Source organism: Eptatretus burgeri, chromosome 9 (genome assembly GCF_056783735.1).
Source record: "Eptatretus burgeri isolate ZD-2024b chromosome 9, Ebu_testis_v1, whole genome shotgun sequence".
In the NCBI taxonomy this organism is placed as follows: Eukaryota; Metazoa; Chordata; class Myxini; order Myxiniformes; family Myxinidae; genus Eptatretus; species Eptatretus burgeri.
In genome coordinates, this window is record NC_140969.1 from 51,980,654 (window position 1) to 52,003,784 (window position 23,131).

At 36.1% G+C, this 23,131-nt stretch overlaps 1 protein-coding gene across 3 annotated transcripts in view; it reads left to right on the forward strand.

Moving 5' to 3' along the window:
- The window catches only part of LOC147020122 (gamma-2-syntrophin-like), a 458,024-nt gene extending 435,285 nt beyond the window's left edge, over window positions 1-22,739 (forward strand). For all 3 annotated transcript variants that reach the window (XM_085895151.1, XM_085895152.1, XM_085895153.1), the window contains 3 exons: window positions 16,626-16,718; window positions 16,818-16,928; window positions 21,190-22,739. In XM_085895151.1, coding sequence (XP_085751277.1) covers window positions 16,626-16,718; window positions 16,818-16,928; window positions 21,190-21,324 — 339 coding nt within the window. In that variant the 3' untranslated portion in view covers window positions 21,325-22,739. The remainder of the gene's footprint in view (window positions 1-16,625; window positions 16,719-16,817; window positions 16,929-21,189) is intronic.
- The last annotated feature ends 392 nt before the right edge of the window (window positions 22,740-23,131 follow it).

Below are 23,131 nucleotides of genomic sequence, written 5' to 3' on the forward strand. Positions count from 1 at the left end.
GACGGTTCGATTAATTATCGGGCATCTTTGCCCACGACCAACCCTTTACGTGAAGCAAGATGGGGATTCAATGAAAGAAATGACGAAGCGAAGCGGGAAAACAGTTCAATAATAAGCACATTTATTTCGCGATGAACGGAAAGCACACATATACAATTCCACCAAAAGTACATGGAAAAGAAGAAGACAAAAAGCAAATGCGACAATGCAGATCTATCCGACTACCGGGCACTCGGCAACACTTATACAATTTTACTTCACAGACGGCGCCGACAACACATATTCCCAAAGCAAAAGAAAAGAGAACCACCCTCCAGGATGAGAGGGTAGGCGGGCCTGGGGCCGAGACCGTGTCGGGCCGACCCGTCTGATGATGAGACGCGGAGCGGCGGTGGTGCCTCAACTCCGCGGGCCTCGCGGACGGTGTCTGGTAGGGGGTGGGAAGGGGGCCCCCTTTTGTCGCACTATCTCAGCACGGGGGGAAACAGGAGGGGGTTGCTGATGCTCGGGGAAAGGAGGATTTCACAAAAATCTTGGGTCCCGCGACGAGCGTCTCCACCACGACCTCGGTCGCGCCGCCGGCCTTTCCCTCCGCAGTTCCTCGAATCCGACGCGAGCACCCCCTCAACCGCCTTCGCCGCCGCCGCCTCTCCACAGCTCCGTCCTCTTCACTCCGACTCCGCGAACTCCCAACTGTGAACTGCCACTTCAACTCAACTCTTCCTCCGCTTCCAACTCAACTCTTCCTCCTGCGAACTGAACTGCCTCGACTGACGAACGCGGCCCCTTATATCCCCCGTGGCCTCGCTCCTTCATCTTTGACCCTCTGCCTCCGACCTTTCACCTCTCTTGCTGGCTCCCCATTGGCCCGAGGAAAAGTGGGCGTGAATGCTTTTTGATCCATGAATTTGCATATAGCGACCGCCCTCCAACGCCCTGGAGGCGGGGCCAAATCGCCCCTCGCTCACCGATTGGACGGAACAAAAGTGGGCGTGAGTCGTTTTTGATCCGTTTTTCTGCGGAAAGTCCGCGATGCTTTTGAACAGGCTGCTCGGTGCGCGCCCCGCATGAGTCCAGCATCGGTGCCCACGAGTGGCGCGAGATGACGGTGATGCGATGGTGGCGAGTTGTGACGGTAAAGGTCGTGGCGGTTGTGGTGAAGCGGCGTTGTGGTTGGTGGTTGTTGTTGTGATGGCTGTTGAGACGTGGTTGGTGGTGGTAATAATGGCGGTTGGTCCAAAATAAAGATAGTAAAAGAAAAACGGCTATCCTGAAGAGTCGCAGCCCTCATGAATGACATTTATTCCCTCTAGACAACGGGTTTGGGCCTAACTACACATATACTTACCGAGATATCTCACCTGAGGGACCTGAATGGTGGTTTGCGAATTTGGTCAACCACAGCAATATTAAAACTTTTATGATAATCACTTAACCATTCTTTCTTTGGGGTTTCTTTCTCACATGCAAAAGGAAGGTCTTTATGCTTATTATGAAGATCATTCGGGTACCTCAAATCAACTTCAAAATAATAACCTTCTTCTTCCTCATTCAATTCCTCTTGAGAATAAATAACAATATTCATCAAAGCCTTTTCATAATTATTTTCTTTCACCCATTCTAATTTACCATGAGGCAGAGATTGAGACATTGCCCATCCATACAAATTATTAGCATCAAAATACATCAAATAATTACTATATTTTTCATTGTCATAATCAGGAAGATATTTATTATTTGCTTTAGCATATCTTTTTGAACATACTTGTGATATTCCACCTATCTTAGACTTCTCAATCATCAAAAGCATATCTACATCACTGATTAAATCTATATCTTGTTTTGTCATTTTCAACATTGCACTCCAAGCTAAACCAGGAGCTGTGAAATAGTGGGCAGGATCTAATCCATAACAATTTTTATCATGACAGAGTGATCTAAAAGCTTCAAACACATCAGCTAACAATAAAACATCTGTTTTTAGACACAAATCATGATATTCTCCAAGCTTCTTTATCTTAAATAGTTTCCAAATTTCTTGTGCGTGTTTATATTCCTTATCACTGATCTCTTCTTCATAAAGGTTATTATAGAAACTTTCTTTTGAAGGAAGTTGTTTCTTTAAATCTCATAAATGAATCCATATAATCATAAGGATAAATTCCCTTACTTGTAAGAATTTTCTCTTTACTTTGAATTTCATTCCTTGTTTGAATTTCCTCTCTAGTTAGAATTCCGTCTTTAATCAGAATTTCATCTATAATCAGAATTTCCTCTTTAGTTAGAATTTCATTCATTGTTCGAATTTTCTTTATAATTAGAATTTCATCTTCAGTTAGAATTTCTTCATTAATTTCCTCATTAATTCGAATTTCCTCTTTACTTTGAATTTTCTCTTTAATCTGAATTTCCTCTTTAGTGAGAATTTCCTCTTTTGGACAGAATGAATTAAGATTTGGAAAAGAGCCCGTGGAGCTTAGATTTGATGCTAGGTTGGCTAGTGGTGTTCCCATAAACTTGTAAGAATCTAGAAACCTAATACGAGTTAAAGGTTTTGTGAATATCATTTTTGGAAATGAAATATACTTTTGACTTGTGTTTGTTATGGCAGAAATATTCCCTGGTGTTTTTGAAAGTTCATTTATAAATAGATGTGTATCATAGTTGGCGCTGTTGTGAAGAAAGACTGGAATAAAAGAAGGTAATTTATAATTAAGATTACAACAGGAATGAGTGGGACCTCTATATTTACCAGTAAGATGACAATGATCCCTAACTTTAGACTCCTCAATTTCCTCCTCACAAATATGACATATTGTTCTTTTGAAATTCTAATTTTTCTTCTTTGGTTAATTTCATCAGTTCATTTATTTCTTTTGTTAATTTAGTTAGTCTTATACAATCCTTTTCGAATCGTTTTACAAACTCTTGTGAAGCTTTTTTCCACTATAATGTTCAAGTTTATTATACTTTTCTCCAACAGATGATTTGATATAATAACAGAAACCACAAGGAATATGTTTTTGATATTTATTTGTATGTGATTCTTTTGGATTAGGAGAAGCAGTATTTATCTTTTTTCGGATACATTCAAAATCAGCGTATATCACAAATGGGTGCATGATAGATTTATTATAATCTTCAAAAGAAATCTTTTCACCAAGTTTTGGCATTGTAATTACAGCTGATTTATGATTACTACAATATTTTGAATGTTGTTCTAATCGTTCCTTTGCATGAAATGAATTAAGACATCGCTTACAAGGATATATTTTGTTTGCTGTTCTGAATACCTGAGAAGAGATTAATCTTGATAAATTATTGATGTATGTGTAATGTGAATTCTTTCCAACACTAAAATATAAAAGATCAATGTGTGTTTCTTCATTTTTATAGTTGTTTGAAATTTTTAATATTTGAACTTTGTTTGTATCTGTTAATCCATATACATTAATAGAAAGATTATTCTTTTTCTCAAATTTAGGAATATCTGTTGGAGGCATTGGGAATTTAAAATCTTTAATGTCCAAGGTATTCTCATATTTCATATATTGTTTTACTCTTTCTGAATTACATTTTGGTGGATGTAAGTGAGCAAGAACAGACCAGAGAAAATATTTATTATCATTGTTCTTAAGATTAACAACTGCCTTCTTTAGTTTTATTTCTTTTGGTAATTCAAGAAAAGAAGAAGCTTTAAGTGGATTTGATTTTAGAATGTGTATATCTAAAAAGATGATTTTTTAAAATATTGAATCCACTTCCTACCACTGTATTATCTACATCCTCCTCTTGTCATGATAGTTCTTCATAAACCCCACGATTCAAAAAATCTTGAAATGATGTTATAAAATGAAGATCTGTTCTCATATAAGGAGTTTGTTCTTCATCTTGTCTTTTCATATTCATTTTCACTCCCATATAAAACTTTAAAGTTTTCATTTCTTTTAATGTCTTTTTAATAACTTTTTCAACATCAGGTTTCACTATTTCAATTGATTCAGCTATTGATGATGGACCGGGTTCTCCAAATTGAAAAATCCTTATTTTTATACGCCCTTTAAATGCCCCATCAGTGTTTTCAATATAATAGTCTCCCTTTACTTTAATTTTTCTTGTGTTTTTCTGATTGAAGATGTCTATTATAACTACTCTTCAAAACATCCTTTGAGCAGATATCACAATGTTTTCTTTCCAACTCAAGAGGAGATATTTGTTTGAAAAGATTGAATGTGTGTTTGTTGGTTTGAAGGTGTTTTTTTTATCATATTTATATTTGTGATTACAAACATCGCAGTATGTTGTATTCACCATATTAATATAATAAAACTTTGCTTAAACTAAAATTTTCTTCATGAAAATTTTGTTTAATTTATAGGTGAATCTGTGCTTAAAACCATTTTATCCTCCAACTTTTTCACTTAATAAATACAATGTTTCAAGACACAAAAGACAAGTTTCAATCAATCTCTTCATTTGTTAAAGATAGTGAGAAATATGTCAAGGATGTAAAATTGAACAAAGATAAATATAACAACTATTGGATAAAACAATTATGGCGCATAATATGAGTTCTTCAATTTCCTTCAGTGGAAGGGCTTTTAGTATACCTGGAAGAACATCAATTAAGGTATCTCTAACAAAAGTTTCTCCTCTCCTTCTGGCAATATATTCAAAACTAGAAAATGCAATGAAACAAGAAAAAGTATCAAAAAATAAAAACCTTATGGATGAAGCTTTAGAAAGAAAAGATAAGACCATCTGTAATATGCAAGGAGAAATTTGTATTTTTTTCAACAACCCTAAAGATATAAATCCTGATGAAATAAAGGATGTTACTATATCAGGTGAAATGAAATTTTGTTCAATTGTAGTTCAGGATCATTTTAAAATTACCTTTAAGATAAAAAATGTAGCAGTTGAATCTGTTAATGAAAAAAAAGTATATAGATATCGATGGTAATGTTTTTTATACTAATTAAATATGAGTCAATATTCAACTGAAGATTTTGAAGATTATGAGAGCGATTATGATACCGAGAGTTTGCATTCAAACGATAGTTATGATACCGAGAGTTTGTGTTCACATGATAGTTATGAAAGTATAGATGATTCTGAAAGTATCGAAGATGATATCGAGGATGAATTTCAGTTTCAGTAAAGTTTTACTATATATATATATATATATATATATATATATATATATATATATATATATATATATATATATATATATATATATATATGTATGTATGAATAGTTTACTCGATTTTGAGCCTCTTGAATTCCCTGATTCTCCATATGACAAATTTGAGATTTCTCCTGCGTGTGAAAGGCGGGGATTAAACACAGAGTCAAAAGCCTATAAACAATGTATATTCTGTGATTATCTTCTAATTACTGATAATAAAAAATATAAAAAGGAAAATAATTCTTTTAGATTTACACCAAAAATGAATTACTTTACAAGATTGATTAGAGAAATGAATGTAAAGTATGAGGGTGATAACACACCTTTCCTTACAAGGGAAGAAACTGAACATATTAGAGAAATGTTCAAAGGATTGTTGTTATATATTATTCATGGATGTGATTTTCAGGGAAATATCAACAAAGGATATTGCATAAATAAAATAATGGATTATCTTGAAATTAAACCCGAACTTAGGATAAAATATAGAGTTTCTAAAAAAGCCAATAATAAATTAAATAACCTGTTTTCCAAATATATAAATGAATGATTTTTTACCCATTTGGGAAAATAAGATAAAATTTAACAATCATAAAAATCTTCCAAATTCATTAAGATGTCTCATAGTTGGTTCAAGCGGATGTGGAAAAACCTGCTTACTTTTGAAGATGCTCCTGACTCCCAACTTTTTAGATTATGATAATTTAATAATTTTCACAAAGTCGAGTTTTCAACCTGAGTATCAACTACTCTCACAAGGTTTTAATGCTGGTCTTCAAAAAGAAGATATAATTGGTTTATTTAAACTTCAAAAAAACCTAAATGATTATAACATTGAAGATATAATACAACTATTTTGTGATACACAGAGATGTAAAAAGAAATCAAAATCGATAACGTATATTCTTCGTGATAATACGGATGATATACCGTCTCCCCAAGATTTGGATAAATCTAAAAAGAACCTCGTTATCTTTGATGATTGTGTTAATGAGAGAAACCAAATGGTAATGGACAGCTACTACACAAGAGGGAGATATTCTTCTTGTAATTGTATTTATCTTAGTCAATCGTACTTTCAACTTCCTCGTCGTTCCATCAGAAACAATGCTAATACTTTTATTTTATTCAAGTTAAATTCAATAGATGTAAACAATTTTTGGAGAGACAATTGTTCTACATTATGTAGTAAAAAGGAATTTGGGGATTACATGAAACACACGACTGAAAAATATAAATATATTGTTGTGAAACAAGATGAGATATTAAATGATATTTTTCAATAAATAAATGGATGCGATGGAAAAAGCAAGAAGATTTAGGGAACATCAAGAGTTGGTTTCAAAAGTTGTAAAACAACAGGAAGAAATAAAGAAGAAACGCAGACAAAAACTAATGGGCGAAGAAGCATTTGAAAGAAAACAAGAGAAATTTTTTAAACCACTTTTAAAAACTTCCCAAGAAAAAATGAAAGATGTTTCCACAGTTCCCACAGTAGAATATACTCCTAAAAAATTCAAATGTTAAAAGATTTTGATCAAATGACGGAGGAAGAATTCGAGCATTTAATAAAATTAGAATATGATGATGAAGGTTTATTTCAACAACAGGAAGAGATTAATTGACCCCCTGATTATATTGTGAATGCTCTTTAAAACAATGAATATTCAGCAGATTCAAAAACCAAAGCAGGACTCATTCCAACAGAACAACCAGCAATATTTCATCTTGTTCAAGAAAAGGTATTGATATTTAATGATGAATTAAGGTTCTTGGGTTCTGCTCAACCCCCTGTTAAACTAACTCCGAGATTAATGTTTCTTCTCACAAAAGATGGAAGACAAGGTTCAACTGTGAGGGATGAATCAAAGTATATTGATAAACCATTGGAAATGAAAAATAATGATGATAGAGTATATATTGATTTGCTGAACACTCTACATTATAGCGTTAGTATTTCTGGTAAAAGTCGGAAAAATGAGGAGAAACACATTATTCAGGCTTTAAGTATCCTTGGTTCAAGTATTAGTTTTCTTCCAAATGATCCATCGCAATTAGTTAATAGACTGTTATTGTTGTTAGGTAGTAAGAAGGCTGGAAATAACAATTGTTTTAATGAAGCATCAGCCATTTTAGACCAGTTGATGAACATGAAAATAATTAACAAATCTCAATATAAAGACATTTTATCTCATATTAAATAAGATGAGAAGCACAATCCTGAGTTTTAATTTCACAACAAGCGATCACACATCTTCATTCCCATACCCAATAACAACTTGACCCAACAAAAGAATATGAGGCATCTTTATTGTCCATGGAAACTTATAATACCTTATTTAATATAACTGATAAAAATGACAAGTTTAGTTATAATCCCGGAAATGGATACAAAACGATAACAGTCTCACCCGGAGCATATGAGATTTCTCAAATATCTTCCGAAATTGCTCGTCTTATGAAAGAACAGGGTGATGAACCAAAAAATATTGTTATAGACATTCAAAAACATACTTCAAAATCAACGATTAAAGTTAAAAAAAATAACTACAAGGTTGATTTCACAATTGATAATTCATTTAGAGAGTTATTGGGTTTCTCCTCAAAAAAGATTGAAACTAATGGGACGTTTTACAGTGATAATGTCATTCAAATATCCTCAGGAATATACTCGGTATTAATTCACTGTGGTTTGATTGACGGTGCTTATAATGATGGAATAAAAACAAATACAATATTTTCATTCAGTGCATACTCAACCCCAATTGGTTATAAATTCAATATGGAACCCAAAAATTTGGTTTATCTCCCTGTCAGGAAAAACCATACACAGAGTAAATTTTAGAATAACCGACCAAGATAATCGTATGATTTCTTTTAATGGAGAAGTTATATCCATCAGAATTCACCGACGTGAAGTTTTCCAATAAATAAATACGATGGTTATTGTGAGGAAACACGAGTTGGGAAAATATAAAATAATTACAGGGGATGGGATGTTCCTTTCCTCATACTACAAGGGCGAAGTTATGTATCTTGGTAGAAGATACTATAAACCTAAGAGACAAAGGGGTGTCGGACATCAATTTAGAGGAGATGGGATAATTGATACTCTAATGGGTATCGGTTCAACTATTCTTAAACATAAAGACCTAATTGGTTCAACTGCTTCTGCTGTGGGAAATGTAGCAGGTGCTGTAAAGAGCATAAAAGATTCCCAAAAGGAATCTCATAAATTACAAGCAATTAAAGAAATTAAAAAAGGTAAAACTCAGTTGTCTCCCGAAGAATGACAGAAAATAATTCAAATACTTGGGTCAGGGTTTCAAAAGTTTTAACATCTTTTTTCCTAAATAAATACAAGTATGGAAGCAATTGATAGTATCTATGATTTGGATGATACCATGGTCATTTCAAACTCCACGAAAAAAGAAGATTACTTCAAGGTAAATGCAATAACTGGAACAGACTGGAATGCAAATGGTACAAAAAGTTTTGAAATAAATAATCAATAAACCTATTCGAATCTATCCGAAAGTTTCTTGTTGTGTAAATTTAAATTCACTAAGGCTGGGAATAACACAAACGCTACACTCGTAAATGATTTCTTCTGGAAAATGTTTGATAGTCTTCGTTTGTATATTGGAACACAAGAAGTTGAAGCGGTTGATTATGTCTCTGCTGTATCTGAAATGATGAAATGTACACTCTATACATTCAGTGATAGAATGGGAAAGAGGGCTGTCGAAGGTTTTATTCCTGATATGTCAACGGGAACAAACACAGACCCTGGATATACTCAAAGGAAAGGAATGTATAATGATGACACAAAAGCAGTTAATAGTTTTACTGTGGCAGTTCCTCTTAAAGGTACATTTGGATTTTTTGATCATGATAAAGTTCTGTGTGGTCTTAAAATTAGATTTAAACTCCAATGGAATGATAATGAAAATAGATTGCTTTTTGGTGTTGGGAGTGCTTTTGGTGAGCAGAATAAATTTGTAATTGATGAAATGAGTTGGTATATTAGCAAATATACTCCTAATCTTAAAACAGAAGAGATATTGAACAGAAGACTTAACTCAAAGAAACCACTCAGAGTATCATACCTCAAAAGAAGATGTCAACACGTTAAACTAAACGAAACCACTTACACGTGGAATTTGGGTGTTCTGGAAGGAAAGCCACGATATCTGTGGATCATTTTAAAAAAAACAGATGGCGATACTGCTTCAGATAAGAATAATGCATTGAGTGATAATGCTAAGGTGAAACAACTTCGTGTTTCTCTCGATGGAACATTTTATCCACGAGATACATTGGAAATGAATTGGGAAAAAATGATTTTTGCTGAAGCATACAAGTCTTACCAAAAGGTGTGTGAAAGTAATGGAAATAAAGAACCTATTTTGGATATGACAGCATTTAAAAGTTTGTATACAATCTATGCGTTTGATCTGAATGCTCAAAAGGAAACTATAAAGTCGAATCGAGTGGATACTTCCCTATACATTGAAAGAGGAGAGATTGAAGAAGTTGATACATATTGTTTGCTTTTGGAAGAAACAGAATTACAGATTAATACAGATAATGGTGTTATGATTAGTCTCACATAATTTTTGTTAAATAAATGAGTGGCAAAGTACCAACTGGGGTATATGTTAATCAAATCAATCTTCATAAACTATCATCTTCTGTTCAAAATCAAAAGCCTTGTACGATTAACGTAAATACAATTCAGAGAAAAGGAGCAGTAAGAATTGATGTTTTGCTCACAAGAGAACAGGTTAAAATCTTGAACGATACTGGCTCACTTAAAATTAAAATGACAAAACCAATGTTGAAAAAATATTCAATAAGAGAGACGAGTAGAGGATTTCTCCCATTTCTAATTCCTTTATTTGCTGGTTTAAGTGCGATTGGAGCATTGACGGGTGGTATTTCAACAGCGGTGAAAACTGCCAACAAAAGGTTGGCTCAACTCCGGGCTCAAAAAGAATTGCAAAGACATAACAAAGAGTTTGAGAAACAAATTAGTGGAAGTGGTGTAATTGTAGATTTTGCTGAAAAACTTGAAGGTCTGCCTGATAAAGCGAGATTGTTCGTTGGAGATATGCTTTCTTCTATCGCACAAGCAGGTGTGAAATTAACTAAAATAGGTAATGGATTATATCTTTCTAATAAATAAATGAGCATTGATGAGTGATTTAAAGAATTTGGAAAGAATAAAACATCAAATTTACAACTTGACAAATATTGTAAGAAATTAAAAATTCATAATGTGGTTATTTGTATGAGAGATGAATTAACAAACGTGCCTAAACATACAAAGAATATTATTATGTACTTAGAAGATAGTAATGGGAACGGTTCTCATTGGGTTTGTATTTTTAATATTCAAGACAAATATTATTTTGATAGTTTTGCTCTTCCACCACCTGTTGGAGTCATAAAATTCTTACAGAATGGTGTTTATCAAACATTTCAAGTCCAATAATTAAATTCCAAGTGTTGTGGTCAATTATGTCGATATGTGTTATTTCAACTCAACAAAAATAAAAAAAATTATGACATTATTTTTAGTCTAATATAATGACTTATGTTGGTAAAGATGGTTCTATCTTTGATGTATCCCAAGAACTGGATATTGATTTATCAAATTATTACACAAAGGCACAGGCTGAACGACAGAAATATAGTACAACAAAAAATATTAATATGAAAAATGCTTATAAATTAAAAAAATTATCCAAGCCCGACTGACGCGAATGACTTGGTGAGATTAATCGATTTATCACAATATATATCCTGAAATAAAACGGCCGTGTATTCCAAAGATACAGAAGTGTTGATTTTATCTCCAGGTCATACAGAATTCACAGTTCGAATTAAAATAAATTTTTATATAGAAGGGCGTATCATTTGTATGAGAATAGAACAATGGGGGTATGATATGAATGATTTAGGGTATAATTGGTCATTTAAAATTGACTGAGAAGACCTGGAACAATTAAATCAGTCTCGTAAGGAAGAATATTATCCACTTGGTATAGAGAATGAGTTTTGTGGAAGCACGATTCGTAAACAACAAATAAAAGAATTTAATAAGGGTAAATATAATAATGGTTTTGCCCTAGTTTATATCATGAAAACAGAAAAAACAGGATTATATATAATAAGTAAGGAAATACAAAATGATTTTACTATGGGAAGATGGGGAGGTGTTTCATGTCATAATATTATTCTGTCATATATTTCTAATACATAAATGACAGCAAGAAGGCTTCAAGAAAATTATCATTTCTGTGTCCAAGCATACCTTCAAGAAAAGTGTATTTGGTATTTTAATAAATATGTTCTACAACATAAGAATGAGGTATTTTCAATAAAAGATTGGCATTATGCTGATGTTGATAAACCAACAACTTTGGATTTAATTAAAATGTTAAATAATGCAAAAATTGGAAAGTTAAGAAAACGTAAGGCACTTTTAGAAATTCAAAAGAAATTTTATTGGTTTCCTGTTGTAAAAAAAAAAAAATTTGGATTCAGGAATAACAAGAAATCCCGATGAATATATGTATAATATTCTATGGGGTGTAAGCGATTCAAGGATAGTAAGGGACGAGGAAGGAGTTGAAGAAGAGAGGGAAGAGGAGGAGAAGGAGAAGAGAGAGAAGGAGGAGAGGAGGAAAGGGAGAAGAAAGAGGAGGAGAGGGAGAAGAGAGAGGGAGGAAAGGGAGAAGAAAGAGGAGGAGAGGGAGAAGAAAGAGAAGGAGGAGGGAGAAGAGAGAGGAGGAAAGAGAGAAGAGAGAGAAGGAGGAAAGGGAGGAGAGGGAGGAAAGAGCGAGAATGAATAAATATCAAAATATGGAAACCGGTGAGATTTTAAAAAGATTGGAGGTATTACAGAAAATAAATAAATCTCAACTCACCGAGGAGGAAAACAAAGAATTGACAAGTCTACTTGCAATATTTTCGACAAGACTATTGACATCGTTTTCAAGGACAAAATATTGACTTTGATTAATTTTTTTCATTTTTTTCTTAAATAAATGGAGGAGAGAGTAAAGCCATTTCTAAGGATTCTTTATGTTTTAAAAATTAAGATTCAAATGTGCATGTTGGAAAATAAAAAGGTTTTCGCACTGTGTAGGAATTTTTCTAATAAATAAATGAGTTATTGTCTCAAATGTAAAAAGAAAACCAATACTAAAAATATTTCATATTTTAAAAGGAAAAATAACAGGGTTATACAAAAAGGTACATGTTCGGTGTATGATTCAAAAAAGTGTCAATTTATCTCCAAACACAAACGTCGAGAGATATACAAAAGTTTTTATCAGGAAGTAAATTTACAACTACTGGAATACCAGGGGAATTACATCTCCCAGGATATTCTTTCTGTGGTCCAGGCACAAACTTGGATAAAAGATTAGATGAGGCAGACATTCCTAAATCATGGCTTAAGCCCATCAATACGGTTGATGAAGTGTGCATGAGACACGATATTGATTATGGGAATACCACAACTTTGGAAGAAAAGCATGAAGCCGATAGAGAAATGTTGTATAATTTGTCTCTGATACAAAATCCAACCTTGAGAGAAAAAGTTTATAGGTTCATCGTGAAGAAGATGATTAGTGCTAAATTGAAACTTGGGCTTGGAAATTCAAAAAACTTATAGGCTTTAATGATATCATTAAGACTGAAGAGCAATTAGCTGATGAATTACATAAACCAATATTCACAAAGTCTCATCGAAGGAAGGTTTATTCCAAGGAAGTTGATTATATCTGGTCTGCTGATTTGAAAGAACTCAAAAATGATAAGGGGTACAAGTATGCTTTAACCGTTATTGATTTGAGGAGTAGATACGCATGGGTTGTCCCTTTAAAAAAACAAAACACGTAATATCCTTATGTTAGCCTTTCAACAGATATTTAATAAAAGTAAGAGAAAACATAAGAAATTGTGGACTGATGAGGGTGGAGAGTTTTATAACAAGACATATGAATTTTCAAAAAAAAATAACAGCATTACATTATACAGTACCTTTAATGAAGGAAAGGCCGTTATTGTTGAACGTTTTAATCGTACCTTAAAAGAGAGACTATATAAAAAATTCACACAACTCGGTTCACCACAATGGTTATCTTTTATTCAGGATATTGTAGATAGGTATAATGACACGATTCACACGTCAACGAATATGAAACCATCAGAAACATTAACAAAAGTAGAATATGAAAAAGAGATTAATGTCAGAAAACCTAAGTTCAAAGTTGGTGATATCGTAAGAATATGTAGATGGAAATCTCATTTTGAAAAGGGTTATACAAAGCGATGGAGGAACGAACTTTTTTAAATTGTTGATGTAATCAATACGGTTCCTTGGACTTATAAGATATATGATTTAGAAGGGGAAGAGATATTAGGTTCATTCTATTCACAGGAATTACAAAAGACAAAACTAAGCAGATAATACCCATGGGAGCAATGGGTTGGCACTTCACTCCCTCCTACTGTGCACCGTTGTGGACACTCGAGGGCCAAGTCCGAGGTGTATAACAGGTAGCATCTGCCGTATATAATGTGTGTCAAGGGGGGACGTTCTTAGATCTGTGAACCCAAAACACAGAATCCTCAACTGAATAGTCAAGGCTTAACTTTTGTTTGTTGGTTTGTGTGCAATGGGGGACGTTCTTAGATCTGTGAACCCAAAACACAGAATCCTCAACTGAATAGTCAAGGCTTAACTTTTTGTTTGTTGGTGTGTGTGTGTGTGTGTGTGTGTGTGTGTGTGTGTGTGTGTGTGTGTGTGTGTGTGAACCCCCCCCCCCCTTTCTCATTCAAAATCTAAACCCCACCTCACCCTCACATTCAAAATCTCAACCCCTGCCCGAACCATCATATTCAAAATCTCAACCCCAACCCTCATATTCAAAATCTCAACCCTCACCCCAATCCTCACATTCAAAATCTCAATGCCAACCCTCACCCAACACAATGTCTTTTTTTTTTCAATACGTATTGCAACAAAAAATATTTTTTATGTTTTTTTTTCTCTTCTTCCAATTCTGTCTTTTAAGGCTTTCAGGTTTGATTAAGTCGAAATGGGAAGTAAGAACCTTCCTGCATCTTCTTCCCAGAACTAACAATATATTTTTTATGTTTTTTTCTCTTCTTCCAATTCTGTCTTTTAAAGCTTTCAGGTTTGATAAAGTAGAAAGGGGAAGTAAGAACTTTCTTGATATTGCTCTCATCAAGCACCATCCAACAAAGAACCACATCGATAGGTTGAGATCCCCAAGAGTGGTAGAAACCACATTTCAAGTCTCCAAAATAAACCCAACTTTCCAAGTCTTCAAGGTATAACCACATTCCTGTTGAGTTTCCAAGATATGTATCACATTGTGAGTTATCAAGCCAGAACCCACATTTCAAGTCTCCAAAAATATAACCATCTATCCAAGACTCCAAGGTAGAACCACAATTTCCAGAAATATTGTGGTTTTCAGTGATAGATCTCACATAGTATAACTGTGGATCATCAAGGAAAACTCCATTTTTCCAATTTTTATGGGTTTCAGTAATAGATCTCACATAGTATAACTGTGGATCATCAAGGAAAACTCCATTATTCCAATTTTTATGGGTTTCAGTGATAGATCTCACATAGTATAACTGTGGATCATCAAGGAAAACCCCATTATTCCAATTTTTATGGGTTTCAGTAATAGATCTCACATAGTATAACTGTGGATCATCAAGGAAAACTCCATTTTTCCAATTTTTATGGGTTTCAGTAATAGATCTCACATAGTATAACTGTGGATCATCAAGGAAATCTCCATTTTTCAAAATGTCTGAAATTTGTGAGTCTCCAAGGTAGGTTCCATATTTAGAACCGTCTTGGCAGAACCCTTTTCCCGAGTCTCCAACGTAGTTATTTAAACCATCAAGGCAGAACTCATTTCCTGATTTTTTTTTTTCAAAATTTGTGAGTCTTCAAGGTAAAACTTGTATTCTGGCTCATCAAGGTATAACTTGTTCAGTGGGTATTGTCTTGATAACTCACAATGAGTACTATTGCTGCAAAACTCTTTTTCAGGATTTTGCTGGTCTCCAATGTATAACTCTGGTTGGGCCATCAAGGTCGAGCTCGTTCTGTGGGTCTTGGTCACTCACAAGGTCTTCAACCAAGCCAACAATTTCACCCCAAGTTGTAGCAAAAGCAGTATTTTCAGATACAATTTCCTGTGAGAAAAACTAATAATGTATTAATTAAGTGATTTAGTTATTAAATGAGTCTATGCTTAAATCAAACTCTGAAAATAGGAAAATAAAATCTTACCTCAATAGATAAGAGGTTTGAATCCATTTCATCAACTTGAAGGTTTAGTTCCATACAAGTAGTAGAACTCCAAGGAACTCCAAGCTCAGCACAGCACTCCATTGTCAGAATTTTTTTTTAAAATGGAGTCTGGGTTGAAGCTTTTATAGAGAAAGACTGGTTTCCCTGGGCAACCCCAGGCAAGCCGAGGCAGATGTTGTAATGTTGTTAGAATGGAGAAAAAAAAAACTTCAAAATGGAGGATTCTTCGAAAATTCCCTGGGCAAGCCCCAGCAAGCCTTCGTTGGGAAATTTTTCAAAACCATAACATTGTAGAATTTTCTCGTGATTTCTTTGTGTCAGAGATGAACTGTAAGAGTAGGCGGGGCTTAGTAAAAGTGGGCGGGGCTGCGAAAGTGGGCGTGGTTTATGGGAAATCTCTCATGAAAGTGGGCGGGGCTTATGAAAAGTGGGCGTGGCTTATGCTAAAAATAATCTGTGGCTCAGGAGGTGGTCAAACAAGAGCATTAAGAGAAGTTTATCATTTTATCTCTGCTCAACAAAGATATTTACACCAAGTACAAAGTTCTAAAATAATATTTGTGAACATACTCGATGGTGATGAATGTAATAGGAAAATTAATTTATTACCTCAAATAGAACATGATCAAATATTCGTTGGTTCACTCTTTGAGTGAAATCATTCTCCTCTTTTGACCAAATAAGCCTTGATCAAGAAAACTTCCCCTATTAATTTGTATGAGGTTTTTTGGGGCCCTGAGACAGTCTCAATTTAACATGAGTTTGTATGACATAAAATCATACTTATCTTTTTGTCCTGATGGGTCTCGATTCAGAGTTCTCCCCATACATTTGTATGGGAGGAATTAGTCTCCTGTTTAGGGGTTTTCGGGGATCAATTCATAGTTTTCCACATTAATTTGCATGGGTGCTTCAGAAACCCCATTAATCTACTACTTACGAGCTCATCCGTGAGCCTTCGATGAATAGAAAGAAAACAAAATGTTAAATCATGTACATGTACTTGCAATGTCTGAAGTGTTTGCAACTCATTTTGGGACAACTTTCTGTTCACAGAGCAAAACGTACAGCTGTATTTGGCATGGGCATGGGAGCCTCCTGTCCATAGATTTCAACCTCGGTTTCACTTGCCTGGATGCCAGCACGAAGGTAACACTTATGTCATTGAGATGTTCAACAGGAAAACGATATTCCCCTTCTCTTGATTTTTTTTTTGGTTCACTTTCTTTGGTCTTTCTGGTTCTGCAGAAGGTTCTTTGGAGATTCAAGTTCTGCCAGCTCAAAGGTTCTTCAGATGACAGCAAAACCAAGATAAAATTCCTTTTTCAAAAGTCTGACGCAAGGCTCATAGAAGCAAAGGTAAGGACAGTCTTCTGCACACATGATAACTGATCTCCAATAACACATGCATAAATAATGGCTTTCTCAGTCTTTTGGTCACATTGTTAAATTTCTATTAACATCACAATTGTGGGAATTGGGAGGGGGGGAGAGGGTAGGGGGAACATGCGTGTAACAACTTGAACAGAAAATGTGACAAAGGCTGATTCGTAGACAAAAGTGTGTACATGGTGGAATTGTGGACCACACAACAGTAGCAAATGCCCAGAACTGGGAAACGTTGGGAGAATGTAATGAGGTGAAGAAGAGGAAAGGAGGTGACGATAGGGATTATTGGAAAGGGGATTTTAAGCAAAGTCAGGAAAATGAGAGGACATTTGGAAAGGATCAAGGAAGTGCAACCCAGCTTCAGGATGTTATCCATTGTTATAGTATGCTTGTCAGTTTGTCTGTCCCTCCATCACGTATCATGAGATGACGCAAATCTTGTGAGATTGTGAATTGAACATTGTTTCATTATTTAATTGCAATGTTTTGTGTGTTTGTATGTGGGTGTCTAAATACATATATATATATATATATATATATATATATATATATATATATATATATATATATATATATATATATATATATATATATATATATATACACAGTCCATCTAAAAAGTAACAGCACTGAGCCTGCTGTGTGTGCACCACTTACACAACTTGAATGAACAGGTTGTGTCACAGTCTTTTGCAACATTCCAGCAACATATATGATTGGTGATGGTTGACTGTGCTCATTGTGTGATTTTTTTATTGGTCGTGCTTTACACGTTGTCGAGTCTGAGTCATCACGCTATGAGTCATGAGCAGAGAGCCAATCTGAAGTTTCTTGCCAAGCTTGGCAAAACACCTTCAGAATCCTTCGCAATGCTGCAGCAAGTCTACAGGGAAGAAACGATGTCACGTGAATGTGCATTTGAATGGCACAAGAGGTTCAAAGAGGGAAGGGAGAAGGGAGAAGATTGAAGATGGTCCACGGTCTGGAAGACCTTCAACAAGCATAACTGTGGACAACATCAAGCGTGTGAAGCAGATGGTGCGTGCAGATCATCGACTCACCGTGCAGATGATTGCTGAGGAACTTTCCATCAACAAGAACTCTGTCTGAAGCATCATCACTGAAAATTTCGAAATGCGCAAGGTGTGCGCAAAGATGGTCCCCAAGCTGTTGTCTGAGGACCAGAAACAGAAAAGAGTCACTGTCTGCCAAGACATTATCGATTGCCTCAAGGACGATCCAGACCTGCTCAGGAGAGTCATTACTGGTGATGAATCGTGGATTTTCGAATACGATCCCGAGACCAAATGGCAGAGTCGTCAGTGGAAAAGTCCGGCATCACCAAGACCAAAGAAAGCAAGGATGCTGAAGTCGAAGGTCAAGGTGATGCTCATCACGTTTTTTTTGACATCAAGGGCATCGTCCACTTCGAGTTTCAACCACATGGTCAAACGGTGAATCAATACGTGTACAAGGAGATCCTCCAGTGCCTCATGAGATCAGTCCGGAACAAGAAGAGGGTTCTGTTGGAGAACAACGCCTGGGTGCTCCACCATGACAACGCCCCGCTCACAGTGCCGTGAGCATCCAACAGTTTCTGGTGGAGAGGAACGTGCCAACTCTGGAGCAACCTCCTTATTCGTCAGACTTGGCCCCTTGTGATTTTTTCCTGTTCCTCAAGCTCAAGGAGGTGATCAAGGGGACCCGATTTCCTGATGTGGAGGCCATCAAAAGAGCCGTGATGACGGAGCTCCGGAGGATTCAAGAAGAAGCCTTCTGGGAGTGCAGCGAGATGTGGAAGAAGAGGATGGGCAAGTGTGTGAGACTGGAGGGAAACTATTTTGAAGGGGACAAGCTGTGATTTCAACATATTTTTTGGAATAAAATTTCTGTGAAGTCAGTCCTGTTACTTTTTCGACTGACCTCGTATGTATGTATATATATATATATATATATATATATATATATATATATATATATATATATATATATATATATATAGATATATATATGGAAAAAAATTAAGAGACCACTGCAAAATTATCAGTTTTTCTGGTTTAACTATTTATAGGTATGTGTTTGAGTAAAATGAACATTTTTGTTTTATTCTATAAACTACTGACAACATTTCTCCCAAATTCCGAATAAAAATATTGTCATTTGGAGCATTTATTTGCAGAAAATGACAACTGGTCAAAACAACAACAAAGATTCAGTGTTTTCAGACCTCAAATAATACAAACAAAACAAGTTCATATTCATTTTTAAACAACACAATACTAATTTTTTTAACTTGGGAAGAGTTCAAAATCAATATTTTGTGGAATAACCCTGATTTTCAATCACAGCTTTCATGCGTCTTGGCATGCTCTCCACCAGTCTTTCACATTGCTGTTGGGTGACTGTATGCCACTCCTGGCGCAAAAATTCAAGCAGCTCGGCTTTGTTTGATGGCTTGTGACCATCCATATTCCTCTTGATCACATTCCAGAGGTTTTCAATGGGGTTCATGTCTGGAGATTGGGCTGGCCATGACAGGGTCTTGATCTGATGGTCCTCCATCCACACCTTGATTGACCTGGCTGTGTGGCATGGAGCATTGTCCTGCTGAAAAAGCAATCCTCAGAGTTGGGGAACATTGTCAGAGCAGAAGGAAGCAAGTGTTTTTCCAGAACAACCTTGTACGTGGCTTGATTCATGAGTCCTTCACAAAGAAAAATCTGCCCGATTCCAGCGTTGCTGAAGCACCCCCAGATCATCACCGATCCTCCACCAAATTTCACAGTGGGTGCGAGACACTCTGGCTTGTAGGCCTCTCCGGGTCTCCGTCTAACCATTAGACGACCAGGTGTTGGGCAAAGCTGAAAATTGGACTCATCAGAGAAGATGATCTTACTCCAGTCCTCTACGGTCCAATCCTTGTGGTCTTTTGCAAACCTCTGCCTGGCTTTTCTTTGCTTCTTATTGATGAAGGGGTTTTTTTTCTAGCTTTGCACGACTTCAGGTCTGCCCCAAGGAACCTGCTTCGAACCGTCCTTGCCGTGCACTTCATCCCAGCTGCTGTTTGCCATTCTTTTTAAAGGTCACTTGATGTCATCCTACGGTTGTTGAGTGACATTCGAATGAGTTGGCGGGAATCCCGGTCAGTGGAAAGTCGTTTTCACCCTCTGCCAGTCTGTAGCTTTGTTGTCCCCAATGTCTGCTGCTTGACCTTGTTCTTATGAACCACCGTCTTTGAAATTTTAAGGATGGAAGCAACGTGACGCTCACTGTATCCCTCTGCCAGTAAAGCCAGAATTGAACCCTTCTTTTCCTCACTCAAAACATTTCTTTTCAACTCTTATGGCATGGCCAATAGTTATTTTTTTGATTCCAATTACTTTTGAGGTTCTATTAGCACTGTTTTTGCCATCCAGCTGGTCCTATTGCAAGAGGATAGTGATGACCACAGCAGTGGTTTTTTATACTTTTCCTTGTTAAATAAGATTCGGCTCAGGTGATCACCTAATCAGTACCTCACAAAGTAGAATGAGGTGTGCCTGTGTTGGAATTCAACAGACACTGGAATGGAATGGTTGCCATGCATGTGGAGATGCTGATTTAAATTTTTTTGGAGTGGTCTCTTATTTTTCCAGAGCTGTATATACACATCATAAAGAAGATAATTAATTTAGGATCATTTATGAACGCACTTGGGTGACTCACAATCATTTGAGAGTGTTGCTTGAGAGTGGCAATTTCACAGAATTTCCACAGGACATATCTTTCTAGATTGTGAATTGGGACCAAAAGATAGTTTGGACAATTATTTTCACGAGACATATCATTGTTAACAAGGTTGTGAATGGGATGAAAGGAGAAGTTTGGAAGTTGGGAAAACAGGTTATGAGGACGTATGAGTTGGTGAAGTTTGTCATGGCATGAAAAAGGGAGTTAAATATTCCACTATTTTAATGAGACAAAGCATAAATCATGTTTAATGATGTAAAAATGCTCTCTTGCTTTGAATAAAGGGAAGAAAGGGGGTGGGGAGGACAGTGTTAGGGCTGGGTGGGGGGCAGAGTGTGGACAGAGTTGGGGGAGGGGGGTTGAGGACTTGGCATTGGTGATGGGGGGGAGGGCGTTAAGGACTTGAAGTCACATTTTACATTATTAGTACCATGTAATTTTTGTGGTTACCTGATCGTTATTTAATTTCGCTATCCTTCTCCCACTGTGCTGCGCTGCCAAGGAGCTGGAATTCCCCAACTTGGTGGCAGTTCTTCACTGCATCCACACATTCATCTCTGCCAAGGTGGCCCTGGTGGACCCCATATTTGTTGAAAACCAGAGTGCCACCAAGACCTCTGCTTTTGGGAAGTCGTAACTCCTGAGCCTGCATGGTGACCACGATGTGAGCGATAAGCAGAAGGTCCGATTACCCTTTGACCTTTTGAGTTTGTGTGCAGCTGGGTGCTTGAACATTGAGACGATTTGTTTGTTTTCACAAAATTTGTTGGTTTTTTCCAGTATTCCTGCTGCTACAGCCCCAAGGTAGTGCTGTTTGTCATGAATCTGTTGTGCTGAAGGTTTCTTTGTAAACCAGGAATGTGATTTTCATTTGATTTGTACAAATATGGATTGAGGGAGGGTGGGAAAGCCTCGTAAAAATTGTAATATTTAGCTGCATCTGTACACATGTACATTTGCCATTTTGTTTGATCAAACGGATGTCCCCCTCGCCTCCCAACCTCTCTTTTAAGTCCTCACTCCTGGTGTTGGCTTAGCAGTTAGGGTGGCGAGCTTAGAACCTTAGAGTCCTGAGTTTGAGCCCTGTTGGCCACTGATTTAACATCAGGTGGGGTTGACAGCTTGTCATCCTTCCACGGTCAGCAAAATGAGTACCAGTGTACTGGTATAGGGGCACAGCATCAGCGATATAGCTGCGCCCCAACAAAACGATAGCTACCCGGCAGTCAAGCTGCCATACGCAAGAAAAGAAGAGAAGCCCCGACTACAAAATCACAATTTAAATACCATAATACAACATACAGCTATTTTGATTTGTACAATTCTCATTATCACATAATCGCACATTGTTCCCGCTCCAAATCCATGGAGGCAAAGGGCCCTCGTGCTGGGTTGCAATGTCAAAAAGGAAAGGGCACTAAAAATCTGGCCATTTTTAATGGCAATGAAAAGAGAGTTTTATCAAAGGCCCAAAGCGTTCATGAGGACCATGAAGCACACGCTGCAGCAAAATCCAAATATTTATGGCCGACAACTAATTCTCACTTTTGCTGACAGGGAACCTTGGTTTGGAGTTGTCTTTCATCAAAATTAAGCCACTAATGACCTGTTTGACGCAAACAAAATCAAGCCACCAACTCCCCTTTCCCCATCCCAATCTTCAGAAAAAGCAGTACTGTTCTTAATGGATGATATATATATATATATATATATATATATATATATATATATATATATATATATATATATATATATATATATATATATATATATATATATATATTGTGGAAACGATGATAGAATCAAGATTTTAAACAAGTTGTATGTAGTATACATTGCATTTGGCTTGGTGTAAATATCCTTGTAATATCTATTATTTTGTTTTCTCTCATCAAATGAGCGATCTGGAGGAGTTCCTGCCAGAGTTGGTGCACTGATGGCTGTCCCCACTGTATATTTTCATGCAAAGGATTAATGATGGCATTTTTGAAGAAACTACAAATGTGTTACCTTATGAAAAAATATTTTAGTAAAAACATTTGGTTTACAAAATGTTGTTGTTGTTGTTGTTATTGTTGTTATCAATAACAAAATCATTGGAGGAAGGCATTAAAGCTGCCACACCGCGTGACACTGTTTGGGTGGGGTGGGGGTGGGCCAGGTTCTCACGTCGGCCGGAGCTTTTTACCCTCAACGGAGTGAATTGCATTTGGGTCCATTTGTTACTTGTGAAATCGAAGACTCGCAAGTATTGTATATTGGTTGGTCTGGTCTGTTATTCTGTCTGTCTGTCTGTTTGTATTTCGATCACCGATAGGTCGCATTTTTACTCCGATCTTCACAAAACTTAACCACCTGGTGGAGGTAGTGACAAGCTGGAAGCCAATTGTTTTTTGAAGTCAACATTTCAAAGGTCATGATCACATAAATCATCAATTTACATC